We start from the raw sequence: 15,694 nt of genomic DNA, 5'->3' as shown, positions 1-15,694 counted from the left end.
GTTCAACTCTAAAGAGTCCAAGCGTCAAGAACACAGAAGCCCCAATTCTTCTATCACTTTTCTTGTTCTACTCCTCTACCCTCGAACTCGAACTCGTCTCTTCTCTTCTCTTACCTCTCTTACCTCTCTCACTATTTATCACACATTGGTTCTCTTATACTTGCTATCTCATCTCTATAGGTCTATCAACTGCAATACGCACTGATCAAGGCAATCCTTTTGCCTCAAACCTCCAAATGTTTCACAACTTTTGCATCAACATATCCAGAAAACCGATATTTCATCCTTACCTTTCCCCACCTCCTATCAATCAACTCGAATCGAATTAGCAACAGAGAACGAACCGGTGACGAGGCACATGCATGGCCATGTTCCATGGAGAAAACGATAGCCAAGCTGGGTGCGTAGCCGGACCCATCAAATCCTCAGCCCCCCTGCTCGATAGTGTGGCCTACATACATACCAATATGCTCAGACCCACCTATTGCTGGTTCAAATACTCTTTCTTTATTTTCTTCGAGTTTTTCAGTACTTCAAGTCAAACTTCTTGAGTTATGTCGAGCGTTTTGAGAATGTCTATTACATATGGAAGTTTTGGTTTGTCGTCATGGGTACTCCTATTATTTTTTGCTGTTTCCTACGATACGTTGCTTTTCTCTGTTGCCCAACCTGATACCCGTCTCTTTCCGATCCTTTCAACGTTTGGTCAGAGAACACGCAACGTCGAGTTATTCCAGCTCAGGCGGGTAGAATTCTGTATCGTGAGATTGTTAGGCGACCGATGAAGTATACACGAAGCCCATAGATCCCAAGTTGTGTCCTTTTTATCGATCTTCTTCCTGAGAAACGAATCCCCCTATTTTTTTCTTGGAGGAATAGGCTTTCTCTTCCTCTCCATACACTTAACGCGTCTTTGTTCGAGCGTTTTCGGCAACGGTAGGCTGGGTGCTGTCGCCCTTGCCACGCTCCCTCCTTCAACCTCTCCATCCTCGCGCGCCCTCCCACCAGAGATTTTTTGGCTCTACGTTTCTATCTCTCCACTCGCGAAAGCAAAAAAAGGTACGCACTTTATTTTCCTGCGCTTGTCCCCATCCCCATCCCATCCCATACATACATCGAATCGCTTCTTATTCTCACAAGCTCCGATCCCTCCAACCCCCCTCCCCATTTTACTTTGCCTCTCTTTACCTTTGCGCTTCCCCATCCCATCCCCATTTCCATCACACACGTCGTATGTATGTACATGACATTATTGTATTTACATACACCCGTCCATCCATCCACCCATACCTCATCACTCATGCCACCCATCCGGTTCCCTTGACTATCTCGCTCCCCCCCCCCCTAGTTGCCTAAGCATGCTGTTACCTGCCTATGTACAAGCCGTTCCGTGTGGCTAACTATTGAGGCTCTCGTTCCCTACTCAAGCTTTGATACCACTCCCTTGCGAAAAGAAGAAGAAAACAGCATCAGCGGCATTGATAGTAGCTGTAATAGCTGTCATTTAATAGTAGCATTAGCCGTAGCAAGGAGAGTCTCTCAACATACCCAGCATCAATAACGTTGACGTCGACTATTGAATTTTTTTTTTTTTTACATTTACCTTTGTCTTTTATAACCCTACCCTGAGATATTTATTATTGTCATTTACCTTCCCCCTTGTTACTACTCGTTTGGCAAGCGGCGGCAGAGACACTCTGGTCGATCTGACACACACCACCACTCACTCGTCCCCGCTGTTGAGCAAGCACGCACGCACTTGCCGGAACCTGCTTGCTTTTGGTCAGTGAATTTGCTCCCCCGTTCTTTTGCTGCTTCTTATACTGTCTGTTCTACCCCTCTTCCCCCGTGCCTGTGCTTCCCCTCCCTCCCCACCAGCAGGCCTGGCATGCTTCGTGCCCCCCCTTTTTGTCCGCTTGCCTTGTGTGCTCGCACGCCTTTGGCTGGCGCGGCCCGAACCTAAATCCCATGACCTCCGCTTGCTTCTTGCATTTCCGCATTGTGCTCCCCGTCATTCATCTTGCAATGATGTTCTTGCGTGCCTGGGGTTGTTTTGCCTTGGCTGCCTTCCCCTTGGCATGCGGTTCATGTCGTTATGATGGTTAGTGCTGCTGCCAGTGAATGAGGGCGTTGCAGTGGCAGCGGCATTGACAGTGACAGCGGGAGTGGGAGTGGAAGGGGTGGAGGGAGGGGAGGGAGGGGAGGGAGTGGAGTGGGGTGAAGGTGAAAGTAGTAGCGGTCCTAATCACTGAGAGGTGGTTGGGATGGGTGATTTAAAGACGACGATCGTGTTAGTGGTTAGAAATGACGATCATATTAGCTAACGCGTGTGTACTGCTTTGTAGAGGTTATCCCGAGTCCATGTCATTGTCTGGTTGGTTGCAAGACCCTTCGGCTGTCCAGAACTCAACGTTCGTTAGCCCCGAGGTCCCTTCTGCGACGGGCATGCACTCCTACGATTCAGCGGCCGGTGTGATTCCTCCCTCCGCCATAGATCCCCATCAATTCCAGCAGGCAGCACATCAACGCGCCCAGCTCCAGAATGGTACGTCTCGGACGTCATCTCCCGGTTTCCCGCAGCCGGCGTATAACGTGAATGCCGTAGTACCTCTCAAGAGACCACGTCCGCGTGAAGAATCTGCCACCTTATCCCCGCGTCAGTCAACTGGCAATCTCCCAACGTCGCGTTCCCACACGCCCATGGCACAGAACCCCCAACAGCTCGCGTACCAGATATACCAAAACAATCAGAACGCGCAGCAACAGCAGCAGCAACGACAATATACACCTGTTGGATATCCTCATTCACATCTTCAGCATGTTGGTTCTGCTACTGCAAGTCCGTCGCCTGTCATGCAGAACCAGACGTTTAGTCAACAAAATGTCTCTCAGGTTCCCCCACCGAAACGTGTTGCAACGCAGTCCCCATCTCCCTTTTCACCAGCGCCTTCTCAGCAGTCGTTCATGGCGCAAAGCTCTCCTCCACCGCCTGGTCATATTTCACGCGTTAGCACTCCGCAAAATAACATTAGCTTAGCCATGCCTTCACAGCACGCCTACACCCAGAACTTCAGTCAGGGGTTCTCGCCGCCCCCTAGTACTGCATCTTCGTCCCCTGCCCCCATGCCCGCGCAACATATGCAACAACCGATGCAAAATCAGATGCAAGCGCAAATGATGTATCAGATGCAAGCGAGGCAGCAGCAGCAAAGAATGATTCAACAGCAGCAGCAACAGCAGCAACACCAGCAGCAGCAACAACAACAGCAGCAGCAGCAGCAACAACAGCAGCAGCAGCAACAACATCAACATCAACTTCAGCAACAGCAACTTCAACAACAACAAACGCAACGTATGGGAACTACCGCGCCGCCGAATTCGAACGCGATGATTTCCAATCCCATGAATTCTCAGGTGTCGCGCCCTCCAGGTCAAGGCCAGGGGCAAGTAGCTCCTGGTTCTGGACAAAGACAACAGACTGATCCCCACCAATTCATGGAGATTCTCTACGGGTTTATGCAAAAGCAGGGAACTCCGATTGTTGGCCTTCCGACTATTGCGGGAAAGGCTGTGAGTCTGGTCAATCTTTATGGGAGTGTGTTGAAGATGGGTGGATCGCGAAAGGTCTCCGCAGAAAACAAATGGGCCCACGTCGCAATGAGCCTAGGATTTAGTGGTGACCAACACCCATCACTAGCAGAAGAAATGATGAACATATACAGACAATACCTGGGGTCTTATGAGATGATGGCTTGGATGAAAATTCAGCAGGATATGAAACGAGCGCAGATGGCGAGGCAGAACCCGCAACAAGTGCCAGACATGAGGCTACAGCAGCAGCAGCAGCCTTCTATGCAACAGCCCCAACCGGTGAAGCAGATTTCAAATACACAAAACGCTCAGCAACAGATGCCGCAACGACCTCAAGGGGCCCCGAAGCAAGCAACGCCGGTGCCCAATAACCAAACGCGGCCTAACATGCAAAATGGGTATGCTGCTCAACCAGCAACGCCCGCAAGACCACAGGTTCAATATCAACAAACAAGCACACCGAGTCGAATCCCGATGGACATGGCATCCCCACATGGCCCCGTCCCATCTCCTAGTTTCTCAATGCCGCCCACACCTTTACCACAAAAGGAACCAGCCGCCTTTTCAGCCCCCCAACACCCCATTACGCCTATTAAGGAAATCCCGGCCGACTTTAAACCAAAAGTGAGAGTTTTGGATACCCATGGAGGATTACCCGCGGCTGTTTTGGGACAAATTGGGGCGGAGATTATATTTCATAAGCCAACGATACCTATGTTTCAAGAGCTTGGAGTTATCGATATTCATGCCTTGACGATGATGCTCAAGTCAGGCTTGGCCGCTGAGGTCAGACATGCATTAGATACACTGGCAACAGTTTCTGTGGAATCGAGATGGTCAATAGCCCTAGAGAGCTGCGAGGATTTGATTGAGACATTAGTGGATGTGGCCGAGTCTCAGGTGGGATTGCTTACGGAGCACTCAGAAGAGAGCTCTGAAAGCATTGCCGTACCCGCCTACGAAGAAGTGATGAGAGCTTGCAAAGCAGAGGTAGATAGGCTTGTCGACATCCCACAATTTGGATCCATCGAATACGAACTAGAAAAAGCAGCCGATAAGTTAATTTGCATTACCACAATATTCCGCAATCTGTCATTCTTTGAATCCAATCATAAGGCATTGGCGGATCCCAATGTGGTTAGGTTCTTGTCAGTCGTGATCGAAAGACTTGGCACTAGCAGGCTACTGCTCCGCACATATACCAACACCTTGGATTTTATGAAAGATATTATTATCTATCTGTCCAATCTTTCTCATTCAATTACACTGCCTAGTGAGGATGAGGCACTTAATTTGTTGCACCTAATACTGGCATTTGCTCCTCAGCCTCTCCCCGCAGTTACTGGGCGAGAAAATCTGATGTTCACATCATATTCCCCTTCAATTCATCGTTATCTTCCGCCCGCAGTCGATAGTTTGGCGAAGTTGCTAGCACGGGATGAACCAAATCGTGCATTTTATCGAACGATATTCCTTTCAGAATCATCGACGACACCCCCGTATGACCTTCTTACGCGCTCCTTTGCTCTCGCTATATCGCCAATTCCGGACAATACAAAAGTAACGCTGCCTCAGGTTGTGGAGGCGCGAAAACCTTTCTTGGAGCAGGGCATGCTCGCTGCAGAGATTCTTGCTGGAATTGCTCCTGGCCCCGATCAAGGAATTGCACGGTCGTGGCTCTCATCTGAGGATGGGTTTGCCCTCAGTTTGTTGCGATTGGTGTGTTTATTAAGTCCCCAAGTTGGGCCAATGCATCCTCGACAAGGCGGTAAGATGCCAAGTCCGGATGACTCACAACCATTTGCACGGATCACACACCGGGGAATGGCAGTTTTACAAAGGTTGGCAGAAAAATCAGAGCTTGGAAAGGATGAAGCGTCGAGAGTTCCGCTGGGGGTATTGCCGAAGAAGGAGAGTCTTTTAGGAGCGCTGTTGACAGTTCAGATAGACGGTGCTATTGTTAAGCAGCTTTGTACTTATGCAGGGCTGAATGATTGAGGGAAATAGGTATCTTTTTGTAATGGTCCGTACTGCGAGGCGCAGAGGCGGGGGGAAAAGGAGGGTTTGGATGGTTCGTATTTGTATAAAATGCTGGGATCAAGTCTGTTTCATTGTGGAAATTACTATATCACTTTGCTATTTCTTTTTTTGTTCTGTACTTTACCAGAGGGATCATCGGCGTCCCTTGCATCTAACTAAACGGTGGAGCGATATTTTGGAGGGTAATTTATGCCTCTTTCAACTTTGTACACTTACATGAGTTTTCTTTTTTACAGTAGGAAAGGGAAACGCCAAATAATAAAATGAACACGCAGAGTTTACATCAAGATGTCCCGAACCACCAATTGTTTTGTTGGCGCTCTGTGTCTCTAAGGGTAGCCACACTAATGTCAAATAGTAGATTAAAATCTTAGCCCCTGCAACCATGACGATAGATCCTTCTTAAACCATCCCTTAATTATAACATGTCTCGTGCGCCCGTTGATTGAGACCGACTCTTTATCGATACCCAAATGATTGATTACATGGCCTTTCAGTGCATTAAGGTCTCCATCAACCTTGCGGATCCGTGTTTCCTTCTTATTGCTCCCGCGGAGTTCCTCGTAGACGGGGAGGTTGTTGGTTTTGGTGCGATGGATGAAGTAGGGGAGTTGGGATTGGGATTCGGGGGTGACTGAAGGAGGTTAGTTGGGCAGCCAATCGAGTAATATAAGGAGGAGAGCTCACTCTCTTCTGCTCGTCGGGTTGTGGTGGTGAAGCGAGCAGTGTGGGCCTGTCGGAGGAGTTGAGAACGCAATGCCCTTAGGGTAATTGAATGAGAGTACGTGTATAGCATGATGCTCAGCACCAGTTGAACTTTTTTGTTTTTCTGGGTGATGGAGGGATTCGCGATACTGTACTGTCGTCTGGCACTTCGTAGAAAAAACCGCGCGCCATATCAGATGGCGAACTCACTAGATGTCTTGGCGTACGAAGTTTAGTCTGGCGGGGAGGGAAAAAAAAGACAGTCCTTTGCAACCCCACATCTCTCTCCTGCAACCATCCACAACGTTACAGGCCAAATAAAACACCAAAAATCAGTTTCAACAACAACAGCTCTAATTCGAGTTTGTTGGAGCTGACGCCAAATACTTTCGAATATGGCCGACAGTGTGGAAGCTGGTAGCAACGATGTTGCTGTCTCCTATGATCTCATTCCTAAGCTGATGCCCCATCTTGACCGACACCTAGTATTCCCGCTACTCGAATTCGTACAGCAGCGTGGAATATTCACCGACGAAGAAATCACTCAGGCGAAGTATGATTTGATGAAGGGCTCGGACATGGTAGATTTTGTCAGTTCACTGTACACAAAAATCCATAATACCGATGACCCCCTCGAAGAACTTATTGGAAAGAGGGATGTGGTCTTGCAGAGGTTAAAGGACCTTGGGGAACAAAGTGAAAAGGTTATGCAGCTGCTTGAGGATCCGGATGTTGTTGGGAATCTTCGAAGTGATAAGATGCAGAATATGCAGTATTTGAAGGATAACCATGGGGTATAATTGCTCTTAACCGTGGGAAAAGCAGAAATTGAAAGTAAAAGCTGAGAGCTAATCTAGGATAACTTCTGGTAAAGGTTACAGTCGAAAGTGTCAATGTGCTTTTCGAATATGGAAGGCAACGATTTAGATGCGGAGACTACGCCGCTGCCGCCGATATTCTCTACCAGTTTCGTGTGTTGGTATGTCAGGCCTTTAATTGGCTAAGCTTCTTGATACTGATATTTCTATTTAACAGTCCACGGATTCGGACAAGACTAGTCAGGCTACCTGGGGGAAGCTTGCCTGTGAAATTCTAATGACCAACTGGGAAGGTGCAATGGAGGAGGTTACAAAGGTTAAGGACCTGATTGAACAAAAGCTCTACAACAACCCCCTTGAACAGCTTCAACACAGGACATGGTTGCTTCATTGGTGCTTATTTCCCTTCTTCAACCACGAACCCTCTAAGGATACGCTTCTTGAGATGTTTTTCTCACCTGCCTATATCAATACTGTTCAAACGTCCTGCCCATGGATCCTCAGATATATTGCTGCCGCTGTCATCACCAACCGCAATAGGAACCGGAATACTGTACAGTACCAGAAACAACTTAAGGACCTCGTCCGAATAGTGAAGCAGGAGATTTACGAGTACCGTGACCCTATCATTGACTTCGTTGCGGCCCTATACATCGACTTTGATTTCGAGGAGGCGCAACGCAAGCTGGGAGAGGCAGAGGAGGTTCTCAAGAGTGATTTCTTCTTGGTGGCCACCGCTGAGGAATTCGTGGATTCGGCAAGACACTTGATCTCTGAAAGCTATTGCAAGATTCACCAGCGCATTGATATCAAGGACTTGGCGCAGAGGTTGAACTTGAGTCAGGATGAGGGTGAGAAGTGGATTGTCAACTTGATCCGCGATACCAGGGTCGATGCGAAAATTGACTACAAGGACGTAAGTTGATGAGTCTGGCTCGTACACATTAATGAGGTTGTTATTTATATCTATGTTAGGGAACTGTTATTATGAACCATCCTCCACAATCGGTATACCAGCAAGTAATTGAGCGAACAAAGGGTGGCTTTTTCAGGACACAAGTTATCTCGTATGTCTCCCAAAAGACAAACTATATATATAATCCGATGCTAACCTACCTCCTTATAGTGCTGCGGTTTCAAAATCTTGAAAAGTTGGTTGGGTTTTTTTTTTCTGTGTTCGTATTTTCAATTCATTAGGGCAATCAATTAGTAGATTAGGGATTTGAATAAAAGACGTAACAAAAACTGCGATTCTTGTCGCGGAAAGATATTGAGAAGCTTTGATTGTAGTAGTAGCTTGAGTCGTGGCTCGAAATGGTTTCTTTTTTTCAACGATCTACATAATTGCATATCTACTTTGAATTGTTGACATGTCTATTTAGGATGACTGCATAAATTGAGTGCCAATAATATTAGGATAACCCCCCAGCTTATTAGTAAATTATTGCTGTGCAGTCCAGCTCGTAGACCCATGTGTGGCTATTAAGGTCTGAGACGAGCTGAAGAAGTTGTTTGATGGGATGTGCATAAGAATAAGTAGGATGATCATTGGATGCATTCCAAGCTGAAACACTGGCTTCGCATGTTCTAGTGTATGTTTTGTTTCTGTGGTATGGCTCGAGAAGCTATGGTGGGTAGGTGTGTAAACTTCGGCGTTTGTAGCCAATCAATCTATAGGAATTGGAAGATCTACTCCCACAATGGTACTAGCGCCTAGCCTGACGGTGGAATTTTCTCTCCCATACAAAAAAAGTTCCTCTGAAGTTGACACACCCACCCCCTATGCCTTCTCGCATACGTAGAGTAGACCGAAAGTCATCTCATAACTTACCTGCATTTAATGTGTGTAGCACAAAAGTGGCAAAGCGTACCTGGGCGTTTGTTGTTGTGGAGACGCCCCATGTTTATCCCATTTGAGCCGCAATTCCGTAGTTATCCTCAACTCCTTACTGTTTGGCCTTGCCTTCTCATTCTTGTCTTCGAAGCTCGGATAACTCCCCACTCAACACCATCCCTTCGTTCGTATTGACGAGAAACGCTATTGGGGCTGATTAAATTGTTCCAGCAACTTTTATCTCTAGTACACCTAACCCACACTCCGCGAACCTCTTTACCTCTTTTTCAACAGATCTTTCCACTACTAGAGGGTATCCACTCCCTGTAGCAGTTAGTATTTTGAATATCAACTCGGCTTTTTCTTGCGAAAACCGGGCACGAACGAAGGGATAAACCAGAGGGCCTAGCCGCTGCCCCTCAAGCTCTTCGATACTCAACACGAGCTTTACTAATCCTTCCAAAATATGTCTACCAGCAATAATGTGCGGATAATTGCCCGTATACGCCCTCTCCTGAAAAATGAAATAGAGAAGGATATTGTTGTTCGCACAGAAGGGACAGCTATTTCCATGCCAAATCCGAAAAACGAGAACGAGAATTTCACATTCCCTTTCAACGCGGTTCATGACAGCGAGTCTGATCAATCACAGCTATTTTCTGAGGGTACATTATTCAATTCCTTCATGTCTCTTCTCTAAGCTAACGGGCATATGAATAAGTGTCGCCAACAATAAAACATCTATTTAAAGGCAACGATGTTACAATTTTCGCTTATGGTGCTACTGGTAGTGGTAAAACTTACACTATGCGCGGTCAAAAATCAGCTACGGAAAGAGGCATCATTCCGCGTCTTCTCAACGCCATCTACCGTCGCGGAAAGGAGCTGGAACGAAAGTCGGAGGGAGAAATAACAATGACGGCAACCATGAGCTACTACGAGATCTACAATGACAAAGTCTTTGACCTTTTTATGGCGCCCGAGAAACGCACGCCTTCTGGCCTATCACTACGAGATAACGCAGGGAAGACAGTGGTTGTCGGGTTGACGGAGAAGGAGATCTCGTCACTCAAAGAGTTCGAAACATTATACGATAAAGCCAACAACAACCGTTCCACTTCTGCCACAAAGCTCAATGCACATTCAAGCAGAAGCCATGCCATTATATGCGTCCGAGTCGCTATTTCGAACCGCGATACGGGCGAGACCCGAACGGGCACAGTCTCATGTATCGATTTAGCAGGCAGCGAAGACAACCGCCGAACCTGTAATGATAAAGAGCGTATGATTGAATCCGCTAGTATTAACAAATCTCTATTTGTCCTTGCGCAGTGCGTCGAAGCGATGACCAAAAAACAAAACCGCATACCTTACCGCGAAAGCAAAATGACACGCATCCTCTCACTTGGTCAAAATAACGGGCTCACGGTGATGATCTTGAATCTTGCCCCCACGAAGGCATTCCACATGGATACCCTTAGTGCACTTAATTTTGCCAATCGCGCCAAAAAGATTGAGTTGAAGCAGGCCGAAACAGACTATACACCAGCGGCTACCTATTCCAACCGCCAGCCATTGCCAGCGCTATTAAGTAAAGAGCCAACTCGTGCTTTCGGAACTGCAAAGACAAATACTACACAGCACATACCGAGACCTTCGCTCGCTGAAAAGTCGCTCAAGGCAACACGCGCACCACTTGCTGCTAAGCCTGCTAAGCCGTTACATAAACCAGCCTCTTCCGGCATTACTAAAAACCGTCAAACCGATAGTCGTATGTCAACGCATCTATCCTCTGCTAATATCGCGGATATTGTCGAAAAAAAGGTGGAGGAAATTCTCGCAGCACGCGCACTCGAATCTGCCAAATCCCCTCCACCAGTATCAGCGGATGTATCTTTCGACTTTAGTAGACGACTCGAACTCCTCGAGAAAAAACTCGAAAAGAAGGCAGATGCTCGTGCAGAAGGTCTTACTTATATTCTCCTAGCAAAACAACACACTGCCCGTGGTGAAAACTTCTCCGCATTGAAAATGTATGAGCTGGCACAGACCTACTTCCCTGACAACCCGAAAATAATGAAAAAGATTGCAGCCTTGCGAGGCAAAAAGAACTCGGGCATGTCTACTGCCATAAATATTTTATCGAGAAAAGAAGATGAAACGTCAATTATGGATATAGAGGGAGGAGAAATTAAGACGAGCGACGTTAAAGAGGAGCTCTACACAAAAGAAACACACGCACCGCCCCCCCCAATGCCAGTGAAGAAAGCGTTTGCAGTCTTTACCGACAATGACCGCGTTGATGCTGTTACAAACTGGAAGGAGGAGCAGGATGAACAAGATGAGCAGGATGAGCATGTTCATAACAATGATCTCATGGACACCGATTATATACCCCCTGCAGATGTTCAGCAGACTCCGCGGACACAGTCACTCTTGAAGATCATCAATAGTGAGGATGTAGCACAGATAATGAAGCTCAGGGTAAGCTTTTTAAGACTCGAGTGATATTACATGAGGACCCTTTGCTAATTGAGGCGTTGCGTTGTGTAGGGTGTTGGCAAGAAAAGAGCAGAATCTCTCGCGCAACATGTTAGAGGGAGGAGAGAAGCCGCTATCGACGACGACGAGGATTTTGGATTCAAAGATTTGGAAGAACTGGGTATGATCCGGGGGATTGGACAGGGGATGGTAGAGAATATGAGGAATAGTTTGGTGGCGTAGCATATTGAGACACCTCAACTACTTAACTATATGGCTAGGAGTATTGTTTCCCTCTTGAAAATGCATTTCTTGAATTTTGGTGTATTGGAGTTGTTGTTCAATTCGGAATTTCATTTGTCTGTTTAATCATTGATTTACCAGCGCTTGCTTCCTGATTATCCCTGTTTAGAATACCTTTCTCCCTTATAAATGTATTGTACGTTGTGCATTAGATACACAGAGTTGTATAAAATTGTTGGTTTAATGATATTTACATGATTTCATTACATCTATATGGCATCTTATAAATGCTTATTTCCACCTCTACAATAGGGAACAGGTGAGTGTAAGAAGTCATATAATTAGAACAATGCAATTTCAGCTATTCATATTCACCACCAGAATTCCATGCGCACCCGCTGACACTTCTACTATACGTTCAAATAATAATATCAACGTCGTATAGTCTACAAAGCCTTCACAGCCTGGAAGAAAGGATCATTTTCGAATGATTCCTTGTATGGCCCTGATATCAATTTCATGAGCTCTTCCCTCATTTCTTCTGATGACATGCTCCCGCCATCAACTTTATCTTTCCATTCCAACAATAATCTTTTGAGAAGTATTGACCCCTCTGTAATCTGCTCTTTACTGCATTGTGTATGCTGTTGCTCTAGCTTGCCGGTGAAATCTTCAAGCTCATCAGCTTTCCGTTTAGCCATGTTGATGACCTTCTGCGGGAAGCGGACTAATTCCGCAACGTGTATACCAAAACTTTGATCACAAACGCCTGTTAAAGGTATTTTTTTTTAGCTTAAACAGTTAAGGTATCGGAATAATAGGGATGTACCATCTTCAACTTTATACAGAAGCGTGACCTCTCTCTTTTCCCCTTCACTATCTCCGACGTGAGCGACGACGTGAAGGTTCTTGACCGAGGGATACTCATCCACCAGAGCCGTTAACTCATGGAAATGGGTAGCGAACATAGAGAAACATTGGATTTCCTTGACAATGTGCTCCGAGATAGCCCATGCTAGCCCAAACCCGTCATAGGTACTTGTTCCTCGACCAAGCTCGTCGATAATTATCAGCGATTCAGAAGTGGCCGATTTGAGAATCGTTGCAGTCTCTAACATCTCTGCCATAAACGTAGAAACACCCTTCAATTGCGAGTCGCTAGCTCCGACTCGGGCCAGAATACAGTCGAAAATGGTCAATTCCGCCTCGGAGCAAGGAACAAAACATCCTGCCTGGGCCATGAGAGCAATTACCCCGATCTGTCGAATATATGTCGATTTACCACCCATATTAGGGCCAGTGATGATTAAAAACTCCGAGCTCCCTCGACATAAGCTCACGTCATTTGTTATGAACTGAATGTCGTCTTGCATTTCCATACAGGGGTGTCGAGCCTCTTTTAAAATGGTGTTTCCTTCTCCTCGTGGGTGCATCTTAGGCCGGACATATGGCGACGGAGCGTGCACCGAAACATGGGCAAAGCTGACAATAACGTCCATGTGGGCGATTACGTCTGCAAGTTCTTCAAGAACAGGACAATAGGAAGCTAAGCGTGTTAGAGTTGTGTATAACATCTATAGGCAAATGGTTGCGAAAACTTACCTGCCACATTGACGACTTCTTGCACAAGCCCACTCTGAGTTTTATTATAAGTCTGTGTCGATTGGTCAACTTCCCTATTTAAGTCTCGTAATTTACTAGTGGTAAAGTAAACGCCGTTTTTTTGTGTTGAAATTTCCTGATATTCTCTCTTATTCCGGATAGATCCTGCCTCCGTCCGAGTTAATCGAAAACACCATCCGTGAACTTTATGATTCTCGAGGAAAAGCTTTTTGTCAACTTCTTGGTGGAGGTCGCTCCCAGCTCTTCGGTGTTCCTTTTCCATATCGGTTTTCAGCCTTTCAATCCTTTTCTTAATGATACCAAGGTCATCACTGAATTCTGGTTTAATGATGAATTCATGGTTATCAAGCGCGTCGAGATCAACAGTAGTCTCAACCAATTCTTGCAACATCTCCAACTTCCCAGCGATCTCCGTTAGCTTTGCTGTATAACTCATGTCTAGTGGGTCTTTATATTTTTCATCCATGACACCTTCCAGTGTACCAATAAATCCAGGTATCCTGATAACAACTTGGTAGGCTCTTACGACATCTTCCAAATTGGCCAGCTCCCTCTGGAACCTCTTGGCGAGTCTATAAAGGTCCGGAATGCTCTTAAGGTGCTCCTCCTGCATCGTCTGTCTTAGCTCTGTGTCCTCTACAAATGCTTCGACAAGGATATGACGCTTCTCAATCTCTTCATGGCTCATCAACGGTTGTTTTAGCCATTGAGAAAGCAATCGAGTTCCGATCGCAGTCTTGCATTTGTTGAGGAGACCATAAAGAGACATATTTTTAGCACCATCTCTAGGTCCTGGTAGAAGGTTCAAGGCCCTCACAGCAGATGCATCGAGCTTCATGTATTGAGCCAGATCATGCTGGTAAAGATGATACTGGCCGAAATTGTGATCATCGGACATGAGATTTAGATACTTTATCAACGCCGAAGCAGCTCCCATAGCGAGTTTACTTTCGGTTTGTGGAAGTACCCCAACTGCAATCTCACTTGTGAGTAGGCGCGAAAAGTCTTGGTCGATATCCTTGATAGAGAAATCGGCGGCTTTTCTAAATGTCATGACAATTCCGCAGCGATCGATGAGGGCCCGAAGCTTGCCCAGTTCGTAATCTTTGTTTTTCTCGTCCATTTGTACGATGCATTCTTTAACACCCAATTGAATCAGGAGAGACTACAATGAAGGTCAAAAAGCGGTACGATGCAGATGAAAAGATTGTTAACATACCTCGAAGTTACAGTAGAGGTCATTGTCAATGAATTCGCTCACACCCAACTCACGAATACTGGCATCCGCAAAGCAGACACCCACATTTCGCTCTTCTCCCTTCGCAGATATCTTGACTGCTAGAATTATTGGCGATGATTCTATCTGTCCAGCAAAATCTTCTTCTACATCCTGAAGATTTCCAGGGGAAGCTTGTTTTGTGAGCTCCCATTTATTTTTCCCTGTGGATGACCAAATTTCGATTCGTTTGCCCTCCTTGAAAAGAACTTCGCGTAGAAAATTACGGAAGGCAGTCACGGAAAGTGTACATGATTCAAGAGTATTTCTTGAATTACCTAGTTGTCGGATAACCGATGTAGTTTTGTAGACCTATTTGCCATCCGTCACTTTAGCCATGTCAAGTAATTTTTAAAAAAGTTTTTTTAAGAAAATGAGGCCAATGGCTTACTGTTTTAGCAACATATACCGCGTCCTTGCCATGAACAGTATAGAATTCATTGCGTTCGAATAGACGGATAGCATCTACTTCTGGGAGTCTTTGAAAGAAGGAAATGAAGCCATTCTCGTCGTCGACCTATGAGGGCATTTAGCATTGACATCGTGGACAAGCTGGTGATACTAAATTCGTACCTTGAGTTCTGGCCTGGATCCCATAATGATCAATGCAGATTCTAGGATTTTTTAAGTTTGAGTTGAGAGGGATAATTGAACAAGATTTACACGCGTCAAGGAAGCAACATTTTCTAGGTCCCAGGAGCTCGGAGACGCGTTGAATAAAATCTTGGCACGCGAACCGTGCATGATAATCAGTATTATTCAACGTGTACCTCGTTATGTACTTACAGTACTGTACTCTATGTCTTCAATTCATACACATTAAATACATGTATTCCTTTAATTAGCTGCAGATTGGCAGCCCTATCACTCGGTACTCTACGCTCAATTCACAGGGAACGAGAGTATTCTACTGGGTCCGGTTATAGGCTACGAAGTTTATAAGCACTAGAACTTTGGAACGGTATTTGAATTGGGCCAAATATTATTTTCGAGCTAAAGTATTGGTTCGATTGGACCCACAATCTTATAGACTGTTACCCGGCCTAACTTTGATCAACGCCTTATCAACAATCCATAGAAAAG

The 15,694-nt window shown here is 45.9% G+C and overlaps 5 protein-coding genes across 5 annotated transcripts; 3 read left to right on the top strand and 2 right to left on the bottom strand.

Moving 5' to 3' along the window:
- Positions 1-368: 368 nt before the first annotated feature.
- LAJ45_04219 (uncharacterized protein) lies at positions 369-5,589 on the top strand (the record flags this gene model as incomplete). Its single annotated transcript, XM_046113799.1, has 7 exons — positions 369-400; positions 923-1,059; positions 1,429-1,490; positions 1,749-1,782; positions 2,346-2,347; positions 2,404-2,545; positions 2,606-5,589. The coding sequence occupies 7 exons, from the start codon at positions 369-371 to the stop codon at positions 5,587-5,589; spliced, it is 3,393 nt and encodes a 1,130-aa protein (XP_045972901.1).
- Positions 5,590-5,993: 404 nt separating this feature from the next.
- On the bottom strand, positions 5,994-6,427 carry LAJ45_04218 (uncharacterized protein; the record flags this gene model as incomplete). Its single annotated transcript, XM_046113798.1, has 2 exons — positions 5,994-6,265; positions 6,319-6,427. 2 exons carry the CDS (start codon positions 6,425-6,427, stop codon positions 5,994-5,996), a joined length of 381 nt encoding a protein of 126 aa, XP_045972900.1.
- A 304-nt stretch (positions 6,428-6,731) lies between these two features.
- Positions 6,732-8,302, top strand: LAJ45_04217 (uncharacterized protein; the record flags this gene model as incomplete). Its single annotated transcript, XM_046113797.1, has 5 exons — positions 6,732-7,130; positions 7,211-7,315; positions 7,372-8,070; positions 8,130-8,221; positions 8,281-8,302. The coding sequence occupies 5 exons, from the start codon at positions 6,732-6,734 to the stop codon at positions 8,300-8,302; spliced, it is 1,317 nt and encodes a 438-aa protein (XP_045972899.1).
- Positions 8,303-9,454: 1,152 nt separating this feature from the next.
- Positions 9,455-11,712, top strand: LAJ45_04216 (uncharacterized protein; the record flags this gene model as incomplete). Its single annotated transcript, XM_046113796.1, has 3 exons — positions 9,455-9,653; positions 9,710-11,472; positions 11,542-11,712. The coding sequence occupies 3 exons, from the start codon at positions 9,455-9,457 to the stop codon at positions 11,710-11,712; spliced, it is 2,133 nt and encodes a 710-aa protein (XP_045972898.1).
- Positions 11,713-12,158: 446 nt separating this feature from the next.
- LAJ45_04215 (uncharacterized protein) lies at positions 12,159-15,208 on the bottom strand (the record flags this gene model as incomplete). Its single annotated transcript, XM_046113795.1, has 6 exons — positions 12,159-12,481; positions 12,542-13,258; positions 13,315-14,500; positions 14,555-14,923; positions 15,003-15,128; positions 15,185-15,208. 6 exons carry the CDS (start codon positions 15,206-15,208, stop codon positions 12,159-12,161), a joined length of 2,745 nt encoding a protein of 914 aa, XP_045972897.1.
- Between the last annotated feature and the right edge of the window lie 486 nt (positions 15,209-15,694).

This window comes from Morchella importuna, assembly GCF_003444635.1.
Source record: "Morchella importuna strain M04M26 chromosome Unknown Morimp01GS010, whole genome shotgun sequence".
NCBI classification, from domain to species: Eukaryota; Fungi; Ascomycota; class Pezizomycetes; order Pezizales; family Morchellaceae; genus Morchella; species Morchella importuna.
Note: the sequence above shows the minus strand (reverse complement) of the source record. Positions and strands in the feature narration are given on the sequence as shown.